Raw genomic sequence first — 21,165 nt, 5'->3', positions numbered from 1 at the left:
GTGGTGGGGACGGGCTAGCACTGGCTAAGTACAGTGGAGTGGGGGGAAGGGCTAGCACTGGCTAAGTACAGTGGAGTGGTGGGGACGGGCTAGCACTGGCTAAGTACAGTGGAGTGGTGGGGACGGGCTAACACTGGCCGAGTAAGTACAGTGGAGTGGTGGGGACGGGCTAGCACTGGCTAAGTACAGTGGAGTGGTGGGGACGGGCTAGCACTGGCTAAGTACAGTGGAGTGGTGGGGACGGGCTAGCACTGGCTAAGTACAGTGGAGTGGTGGGGACGGGCTAGCACTGGCTAAGTACAGTGGAGTGGTGGGGATGGACTAGCACTGGCTAAGTACAGTGGAGTAGTGGGGACGGGCTAGCACTGGCTAAGTACAGTGGAGTGGTGGGGATGGGCTAACACTGGCTGAGTAAGTACAGTGGAGTGGGGGGAAGGGCTAGCACTGGCTAAGTACAGTGGAGTGGGGGGAAGGGCTAGCACTGGCTAAGTACAGTGGGTAGGGGGAAGGGCTAGCACTGGCTGAGCACGTTTCTCTGTAGTCTAAGCTTGTCTGGAACTTGCTATGCAGCCTGGGCTGGCCTCAAACTTGTGACCCTCCTGCTTCAGCCTCCCAAGTGCTGGAATTGCAGACATGTGTCACCATGCTCAGTGTTAGACACCTTTGTGATCATCATGGCTGGGGCAGTGCTACTGGTTTTGAGCAGGAAGGGGCCAGGGAGGCTGGCAAGCATCATCTAATGAGGGCAGACCCACGACAGAGCATAATTCAGCTGCACATGTTAGCAGGTGAAGGCTAGGCCCACAACAGAACACAGTCCAGCTGCACATGTCAGTGGGTGAAGGCTAGACCCACAGCTACACATGTCAGTGGGTGAAGACTGGCCTATCATGGACCAGATTTGAATATGTGGTTTCGTATGCTTGGGCGGTGTAGACATGCATATGTTTCTGTGAGATGAAACAAATGAGACAGGGTTTCCTAATCCATTACTTGTTTTCCCAAGCAATGAATCGCCTTTGCACGCTGCACTCCAGGGGCGCTCACCGAGCTAGGCTGCACTGCTGGGCATGGCTTATTTGGACATTTCAGGTGCTTCCCTGCCCTCAGTCAACTTCAGTAGACTTTGAGAGGTCCCTGCAGGATGAGACTCTGGTCTGTGGGGCAGATGTCCTTTCAAGAGAAGACTCCTTGGCCATCCTTGGACCAATTTTGTTTTCCATATTTTCCTTGGCTGGGGCAGAAGTCCTGCTCTATCCCGTGGTGTTTTTTCTAGGGTGTGAGGGTACAGGGTTAGAATGGCATCTCATCAGCTTTGCTTACTCTGGGCTGCTCCAGCTGTGGATCTGGGCAAAGAGGAGCCATTCCGGCTGGTTTTGTCTCCTTCTGTCTCCTATTGGCTCTGCCAAGGTCATAGCCTGGCTCTCAACTCTGGCTTCTCCTTTCAATTACAGGCCTCTTCTTCTGATGAGACGAGAAGGGAAGGATGGACTACACGCACCAAACTGCTCTGGTCCCGTGCGGACAGGATAAATACATGTCCAAGTAAGATGTCTTATAATATTGCTCAGCCGTTGCCGGGGATCTGTGGGTAGACGGAGGCCACCGGGAGAGGAGTTTCATCTGTGTGAGCAGATGGCAGCCAAACGCGGACTAGTGAGAGCGGGAGAGATAACCAGCAGCTGTAGATGAACACATGCCCCCAGTAACCAGTCCACCCAGCACCTTTGGGAACTTAAACAAGGCTTCCAGAGAGAGGGATTGGCTGTTGGCTGCTTGCTAGGCTCTGAGTGTGTGTACCCCCAAATTCCCTGTGAAGTCTGAAGCCTGTGGTGATGGAGTGGGATGTGGGCTTCTGTCAGAGTGGAAACCTTATCTGTGGAATGAATGGACTTAAGAAAAGCCAGAGGGTGTTGGCGCATCCTTCTGCCACGGGAGGAAGCAGGGAGGAGACATGAAGGACTGGCCCTTGCTGAATGCTAAATCAGCTGTCGCCTCATCTTAACTTCCTCAGCCTCAACTAAGAGATGAAATCCTGTTGTTTTGAGGCTCCCCAGTCTCTAGTATTTTGCCACAGCTGCCATAAATGGACACAAACGTGGCTCATTGCCCCTGCTGGGGTGTTGCCTAGGGAAAGACAAGGCTGCAGTAGTGAGCCATGGACGGCCATGGCTTTGACTAAAATAGGCGTGGGCTTGGTGACACACACCTTTAATCCCAGCAATTTGGGAGGCTAAGACAGAAGGATTGCTGGTTCAAATCTAGCCTGGGCTGTGCTGAGTTCAAAGGTGGTTAGGGTAACTTAGTAAAATCCTCTCTCAAAATTAAAAAGAAAAAGGAGCTGGGCATGTAGCCTTTGCTACACTTGCCTGACAACCCAAGCCCAGTTCGTTCCATACTATGAGGGAGGAAAAAGGAGAAGGGTCTGGTCCATGGCTTCCTGTACGTTAATGTCTGTGGAACAGGCTTTGTTGATAAAACACCAGAGGTTGAGCAGACATTGATTCCGATCCCCTTGAGATCAAACCCAGGGCCTCAGGTATGAAAGAGGAACACTAAGCTGTCCCCCCTGCAAGTCTAACCATATGTCTTCGTGCCCAGCACAGGGATTTTAGCTCTTGGATGCTCCCCACCTTTAAAAATTATTTGGCTTGGGCTGGAGAGATGGCTCAGAGGTTAAGAGAGCACTGGCTGCTCTTCCAGAGGTCCTGAGTTCAATTCCCAGCAACCATATGGTGGCTCATAGCCATCTGTAATGAGATCTGGTGCCCTCTTCTGGCATGCAGGCATATGTGGAAGCAGAATGCTGTATACAAAATAAATAAATAAATCTTTAAAAAAAAATTATTTGGCTTAGCCGAGGCAGTGGTGGCACATGCCTTTAATCCCAGCACTCGGGAGGCAGAGGCAGGCGGATCTCTATGAGTTCGAGGCCAGCCTGGTATACAAGAGCTAGTTCCAGGACCAGAACCAAAAAAGCTACGGAGAAACCCTGTCTCGAAAATTAAAAAAAAAATTATTTAGCTTATCAGACACTAAATTTTTGTAGACACTACACTTGGCCATGTAGAGCTGCCTGTTATATGAGATCCAGAACATTCTCGAATCTTCACCAAAGGGTTTCCCTGGAGACTTCTAGTGAGCAAGAATTTTGAATAGCACAGCGAGCCTTTGGTTGGGGTTTTGTGGGGTCACATTTTTCTTTAACTCAGTCCAGCTTGCGTAGAATGACTCCATCACTGAGGTTTAACTTGTCTTGAGTCTCACGGATTCTCCAGTGGGTTTGACTTCCACTGGGATCCACAATCTCTATTGGGATCTAAAATCTTCCTACTGGCCTGCTGGGTTTAGAAGGGCTGAGCTCGGTCACCTCTTCCCTGAGAAGCAGGTGGCACACAAGGTAGGTAGCCTCCCAAGCTGTCACCGGGTGTCCTTCATGGAGTGTAAACAGCAGGCACATGTATCAGGAGTAGAAGATTGGCAGGATCCTGAAGGTTCCTCAGGCCCATGTCTGTTCAAGGCTCTCCAAGGGTCTGGCTTCTTCCACTTAACGTGGGACACAGGAGCTTCATCCGTGTAGTATGTGGTACTTTCGTGTATTCATTGCTGTGTTGCTCCATTGCGTGACGATAACTTCCTTTATTTATCTGTTCTGTTTATGGGAATTTGCTAAACAGCAGGGCTTTGTCAGCGAACCCCAATGTCAGGGACAAGCACATCCTCACCCCTTGCAAACCTCATGGCCTGCAGTGGAATGATCCATGGGAGGGTGGAGAATGGGACTCAGGATGGTGCCATCTTTGTGGGCACTGGGTCAAACCCTTTAGGGACTGAGCCCATGGTTTACTTTCCTTACACATTTAAACATAGTAGAACTTGAGACCTGTGATCTTTACAATAAGAATGGATTCTATTGGCTGATAAACAGAGCTCAGGGTAGGGCCTGGAGAAAGTTCTGTGATGAGCATCAGGATAGGTCCTATTGGTGGAGGATGCCAAGTACGTGGGTCCTCTGTCCTAGTTATGCGCTCTATTCACTGCAGGATCATGGTATGAACAATGCTCAGGATATTGGGGGATTCAGGCGGAGACAATAGAAGAGCAAAGAATCACCAGGTTGATTGCCCACTTTTCACTCTGGTGTTCCGGTGACTAAGCATCATTCACTTCCTTCCATTGAAGAAAACAGACTCTTGTGATCCACAGTCTTGGTTTCCACAGTGCTTTAAGCTGATCCTCCTACAGTCTTAAGTTATCTCTATCAACTTCCTAAAAGGTCTGAAAGTCTCAGAGCTTTGTGAAAGCCAATAGCAGTCACCCGGTCCTCACTCCCAGCAAGCAGTAGAGAAGGAAGGTCCAAGAAGCAGAACTCCTGCTGGCACAGATAGGGCATTTGTCTCTGAGTCTGTGACTTATGCCTGCTAGCCTGTGGGTTGGGGCAGAATGCTGGCGATGCCAGTCTTTGTCTACAGGCTGCCATGATATTCCAAGCTGCTTCCTAATGTTTACCTTGGTCATGGGGAAAGGTGCCGATGGGGTGGTTGGTGCAGAACTCTCCATGCATGTGTGTACATGTGTGTGGGTTTGTGTGTGTGCACACCCATGTGTACAAAGACTCAAAGGGCCACTGAGGCCAGTTGAGGGGGTGAGCAGGAGAGGGAATGGCTGCACTGTGATGGCTTCAGCTGGTGATGTAATTCTCCCCTAGGAACGAACTTCTCCTGCACCTGAAGACCTACAACCTGTACTATGAAGGCCAGAACCTGCAGCTGCGACACCGAGAGGTAAGGTGTCCGTCCTGCCATGGCAAATGACCCCACCGGGACTTAGGATGTCAATGGGTGTCCTTTTACTTCATTTCATATCTGTCTCTATAGACTGTAAAGAATCTGCTTAGAATGACTTGTGCTCAATTGCACTTGGCTGACTAGAACACATTTTCAAGTGATCGGTACCTGGTGATTTAGTTCACACAGAGAGAGCACCTGCGACTTTCAGCCGCTAAGGGAAGCTGTTAGGGAACAGAAAACAAGGCACAGTGGCTTTCCCTGTCTCTTAAAGAACTTCGCTTCGAGTCCTAGTGTGGGTTAAATTCCACCCTGCTATTAGGCAAAATAAAGGCGCAATGCCAGTCCTGGCCAGCTGGAAACCATATAAACAGCCCTGCCTACACAAAGCCCTTCTCCCTAAGAACACCAGCTGCCCTAACATTGTTGCATTCCTCTGCCATTTTGTTTTGTCTCGCCCTCCCGACGAGGATGATCCTCTGGCTCAGGTTGGTTGACCACTGAGCAGATGTTGGGAAGGTGTGCATGGCCCCGCTCTGAAAGCTCATGAAAGCTTGGGTTCAGAAGGAAGAAAAGAAGCCTGGCCCTCGAGGGGCCTAACTGGCAGCTGGGCTGTGAGCATGGGCCCAGCGTGGCTGGCCTGCTTCTATCCTGGGATTACTTTGTGTAGCCGTGAATGCACAGCCTGGCAGACGACTTAAAAAAGAGTGAGGATTTATTTGTGCTCACATTTTCAGAGGGCGTGGTCTACGCATGGTTTCATGTGCCCAGGTAGAACATGCTAGTGGTGGGAACATGTGGGAGAATTTCTTCACCTCATAGCAGGTAGGGAGTGGAGACAAACAGGAAGTTACTTCAGTGACCTACTGCCTTCAGTTGGACCTCCTTCCTAAGGTTCCCACCAGCAGTGACCCAAACATTTAGACCATAGCCTGTGGGAACATCTTGTAATCAAAGCAGAAAGACTCTGTAGCTCCTCTCTGAGATCTCGCAGCCTGAATAGGATTGGGTGGGGGGGGGGCTGCACTTAGGGAGCTTCTACATTGGACTTCTTGTTGGTCAACAACCTTTGAGTATAGCTTTGGAATTCCGGAAGGATTTCTTCACCCCTTGGGAAGTGTTGGGGTATGTTAGACTACGACAAACACAGGGGAGTTTTGCTTTAAAAACTCAGCCCGGCAGCTGGCAGACACTTGACACCTTTTAAGGCAACAGTCCTGCTTCAGGAGTGTGTTCTGTAAGTAAACTTGGGGAAAGCATTGAGTCCCCGTTACCCAAGTTGGGTTGGATTGCTAAGCACAAGGGGAACAGCCCCGGCTCAAGGATTTTGTTCTTGCTTCTAATTAGTAAGGCCAGTCTCTGTTATTTTAAGATCCTGACCCTCTCTCCCTCCCTCCTTCCTTCCATCTTTGTTTTTTCCCCTCCTCTCTATTCCTTTCTTCCTGGTCTTTTTTAGTTAGGTGCTCATTTTGTAGTTCGTACTGACCTGGAACTGATGGCAATCCTCCTGCCTCAGCTTCCTCAGCACTGGTACCAGAGGTATGAACTATCATACCTGGTGGCCATTGTATTCTGATTTCCTTAAAGTCATTAGGTTAAGGACAATAAGAGGGTTTGATGAATTGCACACGTGTATCTCAGGTTCAAAGACACGGGTTTGGGAGCACGTTGCTGGGGAATCTCCCACATGCTGCCTTCGCCCAGCTCAGTCCCTCCACAGAAAGTTTTGTGCTTCTGACCTTTGAGGTCAGCTGCAGAGAGCTAGGGACTTCACAGCACACCACTCTGGGCTCAGCACCCCGGTTGTTTCGTGGCAGGAGGAAGACGAGTTCATTGTGGAGGGGCTGCTGAACATCTCCTGGGGGCTGCGCAGGCCCATTCGACTCCAGATGCAGGATGACCATGAACGCATTCGTCCGCCTCCATCCTCCTCCTCCTGGCACTCTGGCTGTAACCTGGGCGCGCAGGGGTGAGTGACGGAAGCTGAGGCTCCTGGTCCAGTTCCTAGAACCCCCACTGCTGTCTGCTGTGGGTTTGGGAGGGGGAGAAAGGGGCCTCTGACCTGACTCCATAGACAGGGTGAGGAGGAGCGGTGCTGAGTCAGCAAGGGGAAAGCACTGAGGAACAGGGTGGCAGCGGGTCCTCCCTCCAGGAGCGCCCTGGACTCTCCAGGGTTCTTCTTAGTCTCACTGATCCAAGTTTGCAGGCTTCTGAGAGGGTGCCAACCCACACACATCCTCCCAGCTGGATTTGGGCCTGTTCCAGGGACATCTAGGATTTGAACCTCCTAACCAAAGCTTTCTCAATCTTGGTGGAAGCTAATAGAAGAAAAGGAATGTTCTATCTGAGGCAGCCAAGTGAGGTCAGCCAGGGGTCTCCTGTTGTACACCTGGACCAGGTCATAGCACACAGGCAGTAGTCTAGGGGGTCCCCTGTTGGTCCTCAGTGCAAGGTCCCTGATCTCCCAAATGAGCAGCTGGTTGCCAGCACCAGGAAGATGTTTTGTTCTCTCTGGGACTTCAGTTTTAAGATCAAGTGACTAGCCTTGTTCCCCTTGAAACTTGCTGAGGTGGGTGGCGTTAGGGCCAGAGCTTGGGTGGAGTGGGGATGGAAGCTGGGCCAAAACCACAGTGATGTGCTTTCTGCTTTAAAGGGGAACTGAGCCCTCCCTCTCTGCCTGCTGCCTGGAACATTGTTACATTCCACAGCCAAGTGTATCATTCTCCTTAGTTGAGAAATTGCTACAGACCAGCCAAACTCTCAAACCACCTTGGCTCTTCCCAAGAGAAATGAAGGAGGGAAGTTGTTCCTCCGTCCACTGGGCATAGAGAAGCCTTCTCCCGTGGTTCAGTTCCGGTGAACTAGACCCTCGCTGCTCAGCCCTGACCTCTAGATTGTTACATTCTGTTCTTTGAGTGAGATGGGTTTGCAAATCCCATTTCCCCAGGATGCCCTGAGTTGGAGATGCCCTTTTTTAGTCTGCATTCTTGGGTTTTTTTTCCTCCATTCCCCTTGACAACAAGCTGGTTCTTGAAGCCTGTAAATATTTTAAGGACTTTCAGAAGTGTGTCCCAGATGCTAGCAAAACTGAAAGGTTGCAGACAGGACTGTGTGTGAGATACCAACGCCAGTTTCTGCTCCGGACCCCAGAGAGAGGGGTGCTACCTGGGCCAGGCACCTGCTATGTTCTAAAGGTTGCAGACAGGACTGTGTGTGAGATACCAACGCCAGTTTCTGCTCCGGACCCCAGAGAGAGGGGTGCTACCTGGGCCAGGCACCTGCTATGTTCTAAAGGGTGCAGGCTGAAACTTAGGCAGCTCTGAGGAGAAATTCTTGCAGCTTCTCAATTGTACTTTTCTTCCCTTAACACTATCATCATAGGAACACAGGCCTTAGGAAGCGCCCACTCTTCTCACCTTGGTCCTTGGTATCAAACAGGATTCTCTCTTTAGGCCAAACCCCCTGTTGGGTTTGGATGTATTTTTTCTGAGCTGCCTCCACTTGTCTTTGGGGCTCCCAGTCACCACAGCAAAACCGGATCTCAGCTCAGGTGACCTGTTGTGGTCCCTTCTCCCGCTTGAAGCCCTGAGAGCATTCATCACTCGTGAGCCATAGATGCCAGAGGCAGTTTCTGAGATATTCTTCCAACAGAAGGAAACTGAGCCTGGAATCCTGAGAAAATGAGTTCTAGACCCCCACGAGCTTTGAGACTCCATACAGACCACACACAGGCTTTGCTGGGCCTGACAGATTGAGGGTTTATACTGCTACAGCGGTGGGGCCGGACATCTTTCTCCCGAGTTCCTTGCCCCCATCCAGCACTTACAATGGGGTCCAGACCAGCCCCCTGGATGCCCAGCACAGCCTGCCTGTCTCTTGCTTGCCTGATGTGTGCTAATGCCCTCCTGCATGGCATGCGACAAGTCTCCCATTGCAGGAAGGGGGCCATGAAATTGGGACATGTCTTCTCAGGGGCTAAACAGATCTGTGTGTTTGCCACCCTCAGCACCACCCTGAAGCCCCTCACCATGCCCACCGTCCAGATTTCAGAAGTGGATGCGCCCGCTGATACCAGCGAGACACCCAGCCCCACAGGTATGTGAGCTCCTCCAGCTAGAGGCCATGTGGGTGACAACAGCTGTGTTTTTAACCTGTAGCTTTTTTGTATAAATATATAAAATCCACATGAATCAATATCTTTTTTTTAAAAAAGAAGTTAAAAGGAAAGAATTTAAAATCTCTCTCCTCCTCCCCTTTAGTTTCCCTTCCTTAGAGCAGCCTGCAGCACCCTTCCTGATAGAACAAGCAAATGCATGCAAATTCACACAGATCCAAGCAGATGGCCTGCTGTCACCTCCTGGAGTGGTTATCCTCCTTCTCATCCTCTCTCTAGACAAGTGACAACTTTCGTCAGTAGCCCCAGTCCCTCAGGCCTCTCACCAACAGCAGCCACCATTTGACTTCCTGTCTCGGTGACTGTGTCTGCTCTGAGCGCCTCACGTGAGCTGATTCATGAAGTACACGTCCTTTTGTGACTGGCTGATTTCAACTCAGTGTCATACCCTCAAGGTTCTCCCTGGCTGTGCCCTGAGGCAGCTTGTTTGCAGCGTCTTGCACGCCCTGGCTTCAGGCTTAGCCTGAGTCCGGTGCTGTTCTCAGCCCTGTTTTCTGTGTTAACTTACTTACACCCTCACTATGATCCTACAAGCAGAGGCTCTTGTTACCCCTCCAGAAAACGGAGGTACAACAGGCCAGGGAAACATGGCGGGGACAGAGCTGGAATCTGAGCCTGGGGGCTGGCACTGAGGCCTGTGCTTGGAACCTGTGCGCTGTTAACTCCTCCGTAAATTAAATGTTATGTCTCCTCCAGCAGGAAATCATTTTTATAAAACGTGTTTCTAGGGAAACAGTGGTGCCACAGTGTCAGCCTTGAAGGGAATTGGGCTCCAGCAAACAGTCCATCCCCCCCCTTTCTTCTCAGACTCCAGGGGCCTGAAGCCTGTGCAGGAGGACACCCCACAGTTGATGCGCACACGCAGCGATGTTGGGGTGCGTCGCCGTGGCAATGTGAGGACATCCAGTGACCAGCGGCGAATCAGACGCCATCGCTTCTCTATCAATGGCCATTTCTACAACCACAAGGTAGAGGGGACATCTCAGGGACATCGCTGCTTTCTGGGCATCTGCCACTTCAGTGCTATGGCCATGTGATCCTAGGGAAGTGGGATGACCCGCCCAGCAGGTCCTAAGTTACTCCAGGGTCTTGAAGAGGCACTATCTGAAAGACATGGGGGGAGAGAGAAACGGACGCCAAGCAGTATTCCTTGTCAAGGCATCCCATTTATTGAAGCAAGTTTTACGTCTTATATACTCCTCAGTGAGGAGCTCAGGCAGGAGGGAACTGAGGAAGGGGGAAAGGGGGGAAGGGAAGGAGGGGCTCAGTAGCTAGGCAGCTAAGCTGGGCAGTTGCAAGGTCAGTGGCTAGAGCACCTGCTGTTAGTGATAAGCAGCAAACAAAGAAGACGCTCTGAGGTGCCTACTGGAGCTTGAGTCTCCAAGGTCAGTACACAGTGTCTCAGTTAACTTTAAGTTTTCTGTCTCAAGATTTCCACTTCAAGGCCCTGTGAGACGTGAGAAAGGAGAAGCCTGAAATGGCTCCTGACAAGTGGGATACCCAGAGAAGCCAGGCATTTTCAGTTCAGTCTCAGGGTTGTGAATGAGATGGGGGCTTTTGCTGGCTTCTTGAGATAGTGGGTATTTTGGGTGAGGAATAGTTTCCACTAGGTGTGGGAGATTTCAGAAGCAGGCTTAGCTTTCAAAACTGCACGAGCACATCTCATGACCCCTCTCCTTGTCTTGGCATGTCAATCTGTGTAGTTAATTCCTGCTCCCACCCCTGGCCTCCCCCAGCACCCAACACTCTATGTGAGCAGCACTGATTCCCACTTTATAATAAGAGTACTAGAGACTCCGTAGAGAAAGCACAAGAGTTTATTTCATGACTTGGCAAAGTCAGTGGCATGCTAGAGAAAAGGCGAGAAGGCTAGCAGGCCATTTGGTACAAAACAAGGGTTTTTATACTTCCCAGTGGGCTGAGATCTTTAGGGTGGTACAATCTTCCCAGAGTCTAGTATTATCCCCTCCCCAGATTCCTCGTCCTATCGGCTCAGGATGCAAACTTGTCTAATTTCTACCCTGGGACTTGAGTTTCCCTCCTTTCTCATTCCATGGCCCAGTCATGGAGCAGGCAGGCCGCCTGTAGCTTTTCCACCGCTAGGCTGAACTGAGAGTGTTCTGTCAATCAAATCCTGGCGCCAGCTAGAGAAGACAAGGGCTTGGCGCCTGCCCGCCCGGACCTGCTGCCTCTCTCTGGTTCTCTGACAAGCTGTCAATGCATTCCCTGAAAAGGGACCGTGATGATTTACTCTCTTCTCTGCTGCCCTCTGACCCCCAGAGCTGATGGCTGTTTTTGAGCAAGCCTACAGGTGGTAGTTCAGCTCAGGGACCCCAAGCTAGCTAACCCCCTCTTCCTTTCTGCTGCTTAAATCTCACCAGAAGCAAGTGCATGGTAGGAGGGTGGCCGGAGACCGCCTCATGCCCAAGTGCGTGGTGGGAGGCTGGTCTCTCAGAGGAAGGGTCTCTGAGAATGTTTTGCCTATCTGGTCTCAACTCTAACCCTGCTCTTTGGAGCTCAGACCTGAACTTGCCAGGGAAGCATAGTCTGAGCTGGGCAAACCCTAAGGGCCACTTTGTCTATATCCACGGATGACGCTGACCAGAGTGCTTGGGGCTCTCCTCGACATGTTTTGAATACTGTCCCTGGGCCCCCTACTCGCTGGTTTTGAGACTCGGTCCTTGTCCCCACTCCTGCCCTAAACCAGAGCCCCCTTTGTTGACAGACATCAGTTTTCACGCCAGCTTATGGCTCTGTCACCAACGTCCGCATCAACAGCACCATGACCACCCCCCAGGTCCTGAAGCTGCTGCTCAACAAGTTTAAGGTAAGTTCTCGCCATTGGCTGTGAGCCTCGGGGCTGTCAGGGAGGGAGGTGGGGTGGGGGAGCCTGGCAAGTTTCCCTACTCTTCTACAACTCCAGATCCATTGCCTAGAGAATTGTCCCATCCACAGTGAGAGGATCCCCCGCCTCGATTAACATTAAGATAACTTCCGCAGACCAACAGACTCTAGACATCCCTCTCTGAGGCTCGTTTCCCAGTGATTCTAGATTGTGTCAAGATGGCAATTAAAACACCAAGGATTGCTTATTTACTTTTTTTTTGAGATGAGACCTCATACTGTTTTTTTGAGACAGGGTTTCTCTGTGTAATAGTCCTGGCTATCCTGGAACTCACTCTGTAGACCAGACTGGCCTCGATCTCATGGAGATCCACCTGCCTCTGTCTCCTGAGTGCTGGGATTAAAAGCATGCACCATCACCTCCCGGCAAGACCTCACTATATTGCCCAGATTGGCCTCAACCACCTGGGCTCAAGAGATCCTAGCCTTTAGCCTCCTGACTAGCTGGGACTATATGTATGAGTTTAGCTAGTATTCTTTTTATTTTTCCAACGATTTTATTTTTATCTCTATGTTCAGTTCTTTCGTGGGGCTAGGACTCAAATCCAAGTCCTCACACAGAGCAACAAACACCCCCAGCCCTTGCATTCATGTGTTTTTAATTTTTTGTTTATTATTTGTGTATGCGTGTGCCGTGATGCGTGTTCAGGTGCATGTGCCACGATGCATTTGCGGAAGTCAGGTGACAACTTTGTGGAGTTGATTCTCTCCCTCCACTTCTGTGTGGGCTCTAGGGATCTAGCTCAGGTTGCCAGGCTTATGTAGCAAGCACCATTGCCCACTTCACTTTTGACTGCCTAGAGGATTCTTATTTTTCCTGGAAGTCAGTGAAACCTAGGACGCAAGGCTCTGAGTTTGGGTCCCTGTGACCACCTGCCAGACAGCTGGGTGGGGCAAGTTGCCTTAACCCGCCTGTGCCCTGGCTTTCTTATTTGTGGGAGGGTGGTGCTCACTCTCATGTTATGGGATGTCACAGTATGAGTGAACACAGGTTAAGTGTGTGGGCTTCCCATTCTGATTTGTGTTAACTATTCTGGTCCAAAAGCTTGAAATCTAAAATGCACCAACCTCAGAAACTTAACGAGCAATGACATGACTCAGTTGTCGCCTCGGGTCTCAGGTTTTTGTAGAAGGAAGCTAAGCTGGTAAAGTTCCTGCCAAAATCCGCAAACTGAAAACCTCTGAAGTCTGAAACATGTCTTCTCCCGACATTGCGGGTGAAGGATGCTCCGCTGCTATTATCTAGCGTGATTGACAGTTCCCTGCCTGTTGCATGTCCTCCTCGGTTGTAAACAAAAGGTTCTTACTTTGTAGAAGCCTCGGCTGGGATGTTCCACTCTTTTTTTTTCCCCTCTTGATTCAGATTGAGAACTCGGCAGAGGAGTTTGCCCTGTACGTGGTCCATACCAGTGGTGGTGAGTCTGAGGGGCCCAGTACACGTCAGATCCTTCAATTAACTCAAAATAGCAAGTTCAAAGCAAAACCCTTTCTTCCTTCGTTGATGTTTCCTAAAATTCTAAATGTTGTTTGTCCCCGAGCCTGGTGAGCTTGCGGGACAGGTGCCCCAGGGAATGCCGCGTGGGCTGTAATACTAGATCCTCAAACTTAACTGCCTATTAGAAAATGAACTGGATTTTCTCTGGAGGCAGATGCCCAGTTCCTCCTGAGTGGCGCCTTCCGGAGGGTCTGAGGCATGGTAGTGTGTGTGTGTGTGTGTGTATGTGTGTGTGTGTGTGGAGGGCTACTTTTAACAACACGTATGTTGAGTAGTTCATCCCAGCGCAGCCTGTCTTGTGTGGCTGCATCTCCTAAGTTGCCTGTCCCATTTGAACTCCTGAGTCAGCCACCACTCCTGGTGAGAAAGCTCTTGGGCTTAGCTCAGGGTGCCTTGATTCTATCGCTTTCAGAGAAGCAGAAGCTGAAGAACTCTGACTACCCCCTGATCGCCCGCATCCTCCAGGGCCCCTGTGAACAGGTCTCCAAGGTCTTCCTGATGGAGAAGGACCAGGTGGAGGAGGTCACCTATGATGTGAGTCCCTTTTGTGTGGTGGTCGGTCCTCAGCAGCAGTGGTCGGGGTGGCGGGGGAGAAGACCTACTGGGTTACAGTGTGGCTTTTTGACCAGAGCTTTGTCCCTATGGCTGTCATACTTTCATATCAGGTTCTTTTGACAGCGGTTGAGGGTGGGTCCTGTGGGGATTGTTAGAGGAATAAATTTCTTTAGACTCCCGAGGGCGCTGGGGCCCTGAGGACTCTGGAAGCAGGCTCCCAACACTGAGAACTCATCAGGGAATTTCTTTCCTTGAGTGTTAGTACAGTAACAAGCACCCCCAAATACAAGTACCTTATGACATTCACTCTTTTCCTCATGATTCTGCTAGCTGATAGCAGCAGCCCTGTGCTCGGCTCAGGTGAGTTTATATCCTATTCAGACCCAACTGAAGGGCAGCTTCCTGGGCTCTCTTTCCCAGGGCAGGTGGTTGGAGCCTGAGAAACCAGTACAGGGGCTGTAGAGATGGCTCAGTGGGTAAAGAGCTGTACATATGTGAGGACCTGAGTTCGAATCCCCAGGACCCACATATATCGAGGTGTGGCAGCATGTGCCGATGATTTCAGTGCTCTAGAGTGAGACAGAGGGTGGAGGCAGGAGACTCCCCGGGGTCTCCTCCCCTCCTGGGCCACTCTGATAAAGTTTCCCTCTGACCTACACACCGTAGTACATGCAAGCCTTTTCTTGAGCACCTGTTACACATGTTTCATACACATGTAATGCATACATATTACACACAAATAATAAATCTGTAAACAATTTTTAAAAGAAGAAACTAGTCCAATCCGTGGAGGCTCATTTTAAGCCTCCACTCATTTAGAATGTGTCAAGTCTGCAGAAATTCCAGTGGCTGCCACAAGGGACCCAGGCAGGCTCAGCATTTGTAGAGGAGAGTATTAAATACCCGGAGGAAAGCTGAGAGAGTAGGTCAGGGTTCTGGTTTTGTTTGTTTGTTTTCTTTCTTTTTCTTTCTTTTTTGAGAAGCCTGAATTTCTCTGTGTAATAGTCCTGGCTGTCCTGGAACTTACTTTGTAGTCCAGACTGACTTGAACTCACAGAGATCCTCCTGCCTCTGCCTCCTGAGCGCTGGGATTAAAGGCATGCACCACTACTGTGGGAAGCAGTTTTTATATTGGTGGCCAAATTCGGGTAATCTAGTAGTTGAGCTACTACTGCTCAGCTGGTTTTTTTTTTTTTTTGGCTGGGGAGGGAAAGCCCTGTCTTAACTCTCTGGACCAGGTCAGTCTCTTCCCTAAAGCAAGTGCCTATTTGGCTACCTAGAGACTGGAGACAGGAGTCTGGGCTGTGATGACTCCTCATATCCCATCTGGGGAGAGCACAGCAGTTTATTAAGGTCTTATTTGGTCTTTGATTTGTTGCAGTTCTGGGGATGGAGCTTAGAGACTGCTTCCAGCCTCCTAGCTCCAGGAGGGAGCTAGAGCCCACCCTCCACACCCCCAACTACACCCCCAGCCCTAGGAGCTCCTTCTCTGAATCCCTGCATGAGAGGGAAGTCCTTTTCTGTGTGAAGTCCTCCCTGGAGTTGGGGTTCACACTAGTTAAATGAGGACTGAGAAATCACAAGATGGAATCCTATAAACACAGGCTTCTTCGTGCAGACTGGACCAGCCTGGGGTAGAATGAGGAAATCCTGGGCTAGTAGGAAATTAGATTTCTGATGGCTTTGTGCCTTGAGGAGAGCCATGGCAAAAGTATTTTGTAACAACGGGGTTTCTTTTCTCCCTCTTCCCAGGTGGCCCAGTACATCAAGTTTGAGATGCCAGTCCTTAAAAGTTTCATCCAGAAACTCCAGGAGGAAGAAGACCGGGAGGTGGAGAAACTGATGCGCAAGTGAGCATGGTGTCTGGGTCAGGCTGGGTGTCAGGGCCCCAATCGTTCTGCTGTAGGCCAAGGCCTTTCATTTGTTCTCGGCTGCCCAGACCTGAAGTAATCACACAGAAACTGTAGTAACTGCAGTACTGTTGGGTTAATAGCTTAAGCGTATTGCTAGCTAGTTCTTACATCTTAAATTAACCCATTTATTTTTTTAACATTTACTTTGATTTAATTACAGAGCAGTTTCCTTTTCCATTTTCTTTTTCTTTTTATTTATTATGTATACAATGTTCCTCCTGCATGTACACCTCCAGGCCAGAAGAGGGCACCAGATCTCCTTATAGATGGTTATGAGCCATCATGTGGTTGCTGGGAATTGAACTCAGGACTTCTAGAAGAGCAGCCAGTGCGCTTAACCTCTGAGCCATCTCTCCAGCCCAAATTAACCCATTTCTATTATTTTATGTTTTACCATGAGGCTTGTGGTCTACCAGTAAGGTTCTGGCTGGTGGATTACATTTTTCTCCTTTGGCAGCTACATGGCGTCTCCCCGACTGCCTACTCTCCCTCTACATCTCTGTTCGGATTTCCCGCCTGGCTTTACTCTGTGAAGTCATTGAGCCAAAGCAGCTTCTTTATTAATCAATGGCAATACAACATATCCACAGCATACATCATTCTGCTGCCCTGTGGGGACAGGTACCAGAGGGCTGCCACTGGCAGACCCAGCTCTCAGACAGGGACATGAGGAGTGGCATTCTGTTTCCCGCTTCTTGTGTCAGCAGCTTACTTGGATATGAGATAGCTGAATATCTTTTCCTTTCCTTTTATGAAAGAACTCTGGGAAAGAATGTGCCGGCCTCGAATCTCGATGGAATCTGACTTTAGAAATAGGGAGGTTCCTCTCTCCTGGGTCTTAATCTATTGTCTGTTTCTGTAACCAAACACTCAGGGCTGGGCTATTTAAAAAGAAACGAGGTTCATTAAGCTCACACTTCTTGGGGGGGGGGGTTAAGAGCATGCGCAGCCTACATCTGCTTGGCTTTGGTGAGGGCCTTATGGCACATGGCATGGCAATGTTGACCACATAAGGGACAGGATGCTAGAGGGGGACTTGGGATGAGCTTTTTATAAGAACTTGTTACTTTAAGAACTAACTAGAGTCTTGTGAGACTATTTTGACTGTTACCCAAACATCACCATGTGGAGACGAGGCTCCAAACACATGAACTATGGGAGGAAGCACCTTCAGATGATGGTATGGTACTGTCGTAGCTGTGTGACGAGGCTCCCAGAAGGAAGTTAATGTTCCCTCAGATGAGGCTCAGGGTCTGAGATTTTTGAGGACAAAGTCTGGAGGTCATTTGAGGGTCAGCACAGGTCCTGGGGCATGTCCCGAAGGGGTGCAGGCAGAGAATGCTGAAACACAGATGTCCTGGGAACCTTAGGAAGGTGGTCTGTGCAGCAGAGATGGCCAGAGCCGCCCACTCTAAAACCCTTCACATCCTTCCTCCTTCAGATGTGTTTCTTCTGGAAATTTCACTGGGGTTGAAGAGTTCAGCAAACCTCTTCTGGGAGGAATAGATGATTTCATGTTAGTCGTAGAACAGACTGCCTTCTGTAGCTATAAGAGAAGGTTGTTAATCTGGTGTTGGAGGATAAAGCCACATATTTATTTCCTGTTTTCAGCAATTAGTATGACAACAACCGACATTTTATTGAACACTTACTATGTCCTAGCCTTTAACATAGCCTTTGCTATAGAGTATACACTCCGAGCTTGAGGTATGTGCCTCCTGCGCCCTGCACCATGGTGCCCACTCCGGCAGTGTCACGGCTCAGGAAGATCCTAGAGAAACGGAAGTCACCCACCAGCCATGAAACTGTATGTTCAGTAGTTAAGGGTTTCTTCTGTGCGAGCAGGAACTGGTATAGGCAGACCCATCTGGGGCTGTTATTTTAATAGGCTCCCCTAGAAAGTGAAATACTGGTGACTTTGTATATTTCAGCCTTGATTAAGGTTTATGAGAGTACTGTGCACAGGGCCTCTGGCAGAGTGAGCACTCAGTGGACCCTGGCTTTTGATATCTTTGTGTTTCTAGACACCGTTTGCCACACTTCATAGCCATAGTGAAAGAGCCTAACTTGGAGTTGACATCTTTCCCTGTCGCCCTAGTATGGAAGGACTTGTGGAGTAGTGAGAGTAGCCAATGATGACGTGTGGAGTAGTGAGAGTAGCCAATGACGTGTGGAGTAGTGAGAGTAGCCAATGACGTGTGGAGTAGTGAGAGTAGCCAGTGACGTGTGGAGTAGTGAGAGTAGCCAATGATGACGTGTGGAGTAGTGAGAGTAGCCAATGACGTGTTGAGTAGTGAGAGTAGCCAATGACGTGTGGAGTAGTGAGAGTAGCCAATGATGTGTGGAGTAGTGAGAGTAGCCAATGACGTGTGGAGTAGTGAGAGTAGCCAATGATGTGTGGAGTAGTGAGAGTAGCCAATGACGTGTGGAGTAGTGAGAGTAGCCAATGACGTGTGGAGTAGTGAGAGTAGCCAATGATGTGTGGAGTACTGAGAGTAGCCAATGACGTGTGGAGTAGTGAGAGTAGCCAGTGACGTGTGGAGTAGTGAGAGTAGCCAATGACGTGTGGAGTAGTGAGAGTAGCCAATGATGATGTGTGGAGTAGTGAGAGTAGCCAATGACGTGTGCAGTAGTGAGAGTAGCCAATGACGTGTGGAGTAGTGAGAGTAGCCAGTGATGACGTGTGGAGTAGTGAGAGTAGCCAATGATGTGTGGAGTAGTGAGAGTAGCCAATGATGTGTGGAGTAGTGAGAGTAGCCAATGATGATGTGTGGAGTAGTGAGAGTAGCCAATGATGATGTGTGGAGTAGTGAGAGTAGCCAATGACGTGTGGAGTAGTGAGAGTAGCCAATGACGTGTGGAGTAGTGAGAGTAGCCAATGACGTGTGCAGTAGTGAGAGTAGCCAGTGACGTGTGGAGTAGTGAGAGTAGCCAATGACGTGTGGAGTAGTGAGAGTAGCCAATGATGACGTGTGGAGTAGTGAGAGTAGCCAATGACGTGTGGAGTAGTGAGAGTAGCCAGTGACGTGTGGAGTAGTGAGAGTAGCCAATGACGTGTGGAGTAGTGAGAGTAGCCAATGATGATGTGTGGAGTAGTGAGAGTAGCCAATGACGTGTGGAGTAGTGAGAGTAGCCAATGATGATGTGTGGAGTAGTGAGAGTAGCCAATGACGTGTGGAGTAGTGAGAGTAGCCAGTGACGTGTGGAGTAGTGAGAGTAGCCAATGACGTGTGGAGTAGTGAGAGTAGCCAATGATGATGTGTGGAGTAGTGAGAGTAGCCAATGATGTGTGGAGTAGTGAGAGTAGCCAATGACGTGTGGAGTAGTGAGAGTAGCCAGTGACGTGTGGAGTAGTGAGAGTAGCCAATGATGTGTGGAGTAGTGAGAGTAGCCAATGACGTGTGGAGTAGTGAGAGTAGCCAATGATGATGTGTGGAGTAGTGAGAGTAGCCAATGATGTGTGGAGTAGTGAGAGTAGCCAATGATGATGTGTGGAGTAGTGAGAGTAGCCAATGATGTGTGGAGTAGTGAGAGTAGCCAATGACGTGTGGAGTAGTGAGAGTAGCCAATGATGATGTGTGGAGTAGTGAGAGTAGCCAATGATGATGTGTGGAGTAGTGAGAGTAGCCAATGACGTGTGGAGTAGTGAGAGTAGCCAGTGACGTGTGGAGTAGTGAGAGTAGCCAATGATGATGTGTGGAGTAGTGAGAGTAGCCAATGATGATGTGTGGAGTAGTGAGAGTAGCCAATGACGTGTGGAGTAGTGAGAGTAGCCAATGATGACGTGTGGAGTAGTGAGAGTAGCCAATGATGACGTGTGGAGTAGTGAGAGTAGCCAATGATGATGTGTGGAGTAGTGAGAGTAGCCAATGATGTGTGGAGTAGTGAGAGTAGCCAATGATGATGTGTGGAGTAGTGAGAGTAGCCAATGACGTGTGGAGTAGTGAGAGTAGCCAATGATGTGTGGAGTAGTGAGAGTAGCCAATGATGTGTGGAGTAGTGAGAGTAGCCAATGATGATGTGTGGAGTAGTGAGAGTAGCCAATGATGATGTGTGGAGTAGTGAGAGTAGCTAATGACGTGTGGAGTAGTGAGAGTAGCCAATGATGACGTGTGGAGTAGTGAGAGTAGCCAATGATGACGTGTGGAGTAGTGAGAGTAGCCAATGATGACGTGTGGAGTAGTGAGAGTAGCCAATGATGACGTGTGGAGTAGTGAGAGTAGCCAATGATGACGTGTGGAGTAGTGAGAGCAGCCAATGATGTGTGGAGTAGTGAGAGTAGCCAATGACGTGTGGAGTAGTGAGAGCAGCCAATGATGTGTGGAGTAGTGAGAGTAGCCAATGACGTGTGGAGTAGTGAGAGTAGCCAATGACGTGTGGAGTAGTGAGAGTAGCCAATGACGTGTGGAGTAGTGTGAATAGCAATGATGGCGTATGGAGTAGCGAGAGTAGCCAATGACGAGAGCTAAGGAGCAGGATGGTTGGCTCTGGTGTTGCCTGGGTGACAGGGGAGGCACAAGAGACGTATTGTAGACTGCCATCTACTTCAGGCTGCTTTGGTCCTCAGGTACACCGTGCTTCGGCTAATGATTCGGCAAAGGCTGGAGGAGATAGCAGAGACCCCCGAGACTATCTGAGCCACGGGAGCAAGAGGAATCCAGACACTCCAGGGGCTGCCGCTGACCTGAGGAGACCCATGGGAGGCTAGGCACCGGCCTTCCACACAAACCTCTGCAGCGCCCCAGAAGCCAGCATTGCTCCCTGGAGTAGGAGACAGAAGAAATGTTCCCTATTTCTGGGTCCCTGTCCTTCTTTGTTTTATTCTCTAAGGAGGCCCCACAATGTATGTGTTCACATACCTTAGTGTGTGTGTGTTCACATACCTGAGCGTGTGTATGTGTGTGCTCACATACCTGGCTGTATTTGTGTGCACACTCATATATGCGTACGTGTACTTCTTATGTGCCTCCTTGATGTTTTCACATGCAATTAAATTCCAAGCAGCCAGCACAGGTGCCACGAGGTGGCAGACACTGCTCCTGGGCAGGAAGAACAGGGGAGGAGCTAAGGCTTTTGCCCCTTCCAGTGCCAACGGCAGTCACACATACCTGCCCTGTTTGAAAGGGAAGAGGGTCCTGCAGGCTCACCATTTAGAATGGCTGAAGGTTTGTAGCAGAGATTCTTCTCCCCATTTGCCAAGAAGGATGGCTGACTGCGAGATCCTTGGAAATGAGTGACGTGGAAGCCCCACGCCCTTGGGGCAAGTCCAGTGAAATGGAGACATGAGGTCACTGCGGGGCAGATGCAATGTGTCCGCGAGTTTTTGCACTGCAGAGG

General features: G+C 49.8%; 1 protein-coding gene across 3 annotated transcripts in view; it reads left to right on the top strand.

Moving 5' to 3' along the window:
- Rassf2 (Ras association domain family member 2) overlaps positions 1 to 20,782 on the top strand; it is a 38,629-nt gene extending 17,847 nt beyond the window's left edge. For all 3 annotated transcript variants that reach the window (XM_075962242.1, XM_075962240.1, XM_075962241.1), the window contains exons 2-11: positions 1,455 to 1,545; positions 4,709 to 4,784; positions 6,605 to 6,756; positions 8,794 to 8,882; positions 9,769 to 9,929; positions 11,687 to 11,788; positions 13,229 to 13,280; positions 13,773 to 13,894; positions 15,668 to 15,765; positions 20,396 to 20,782. In XM_075962242.1, coding sequence (XP_075818357.1) covers positions 1,487 to 1,545; positions 4,709 to 4,784; positions 6,605 to 6,756; positions 8,794 to 8,882; positions 9,769 to 9,929; positions 11,687 to 11,788; positions 13,229 to 13,280; positions 13,773 to 13,894; positions 15,668 to 15,765; positions 20,396 to 20,465 — 981 coding nt within the window. In that variant the 5' untranslated portion in view covers positions 1,455 to 1,486 and the 3' untranslated portion in view covers positions 20,466 to 20,782. The remainder of the gene's footprint in view (positions 1 to 1,454; positions 1,546 to 4,708; positions 4,785 to 6,604; positions 6,757 to 8,793; positions 8,883 to 9,768; positions 9,930 to 11,686; positions 11,789 to 13,228; positions 13,281 to 13,772; positions 13,895 to 15,667; positions 15,766 to 20,395) is intronic.
- The last annotated feature ends 383 nt before the right edge of the window (positions 20,783 to 21,165 follow it).

This window comes from Microtus pennsylvanicus, chromosome 2 (genome assembly GCF_037038515.1).
Source record: "Microtus pennsylvanicus isolate mMicPen1 chromosome 2, mMicPen1.hap1, whole genome shotgun sequence".
NCBI classification, from domain to species: Eukaryota; Metazoa; Chordata; class Mammalia; order Rodentia; family Cricetidae; genus Microtus; species Microtus pennsylvanicus.
Note: the sequence above shows the minus strand (reverse complement) of the source record. Positions and strands in the feature narration are given on the sequence as shown.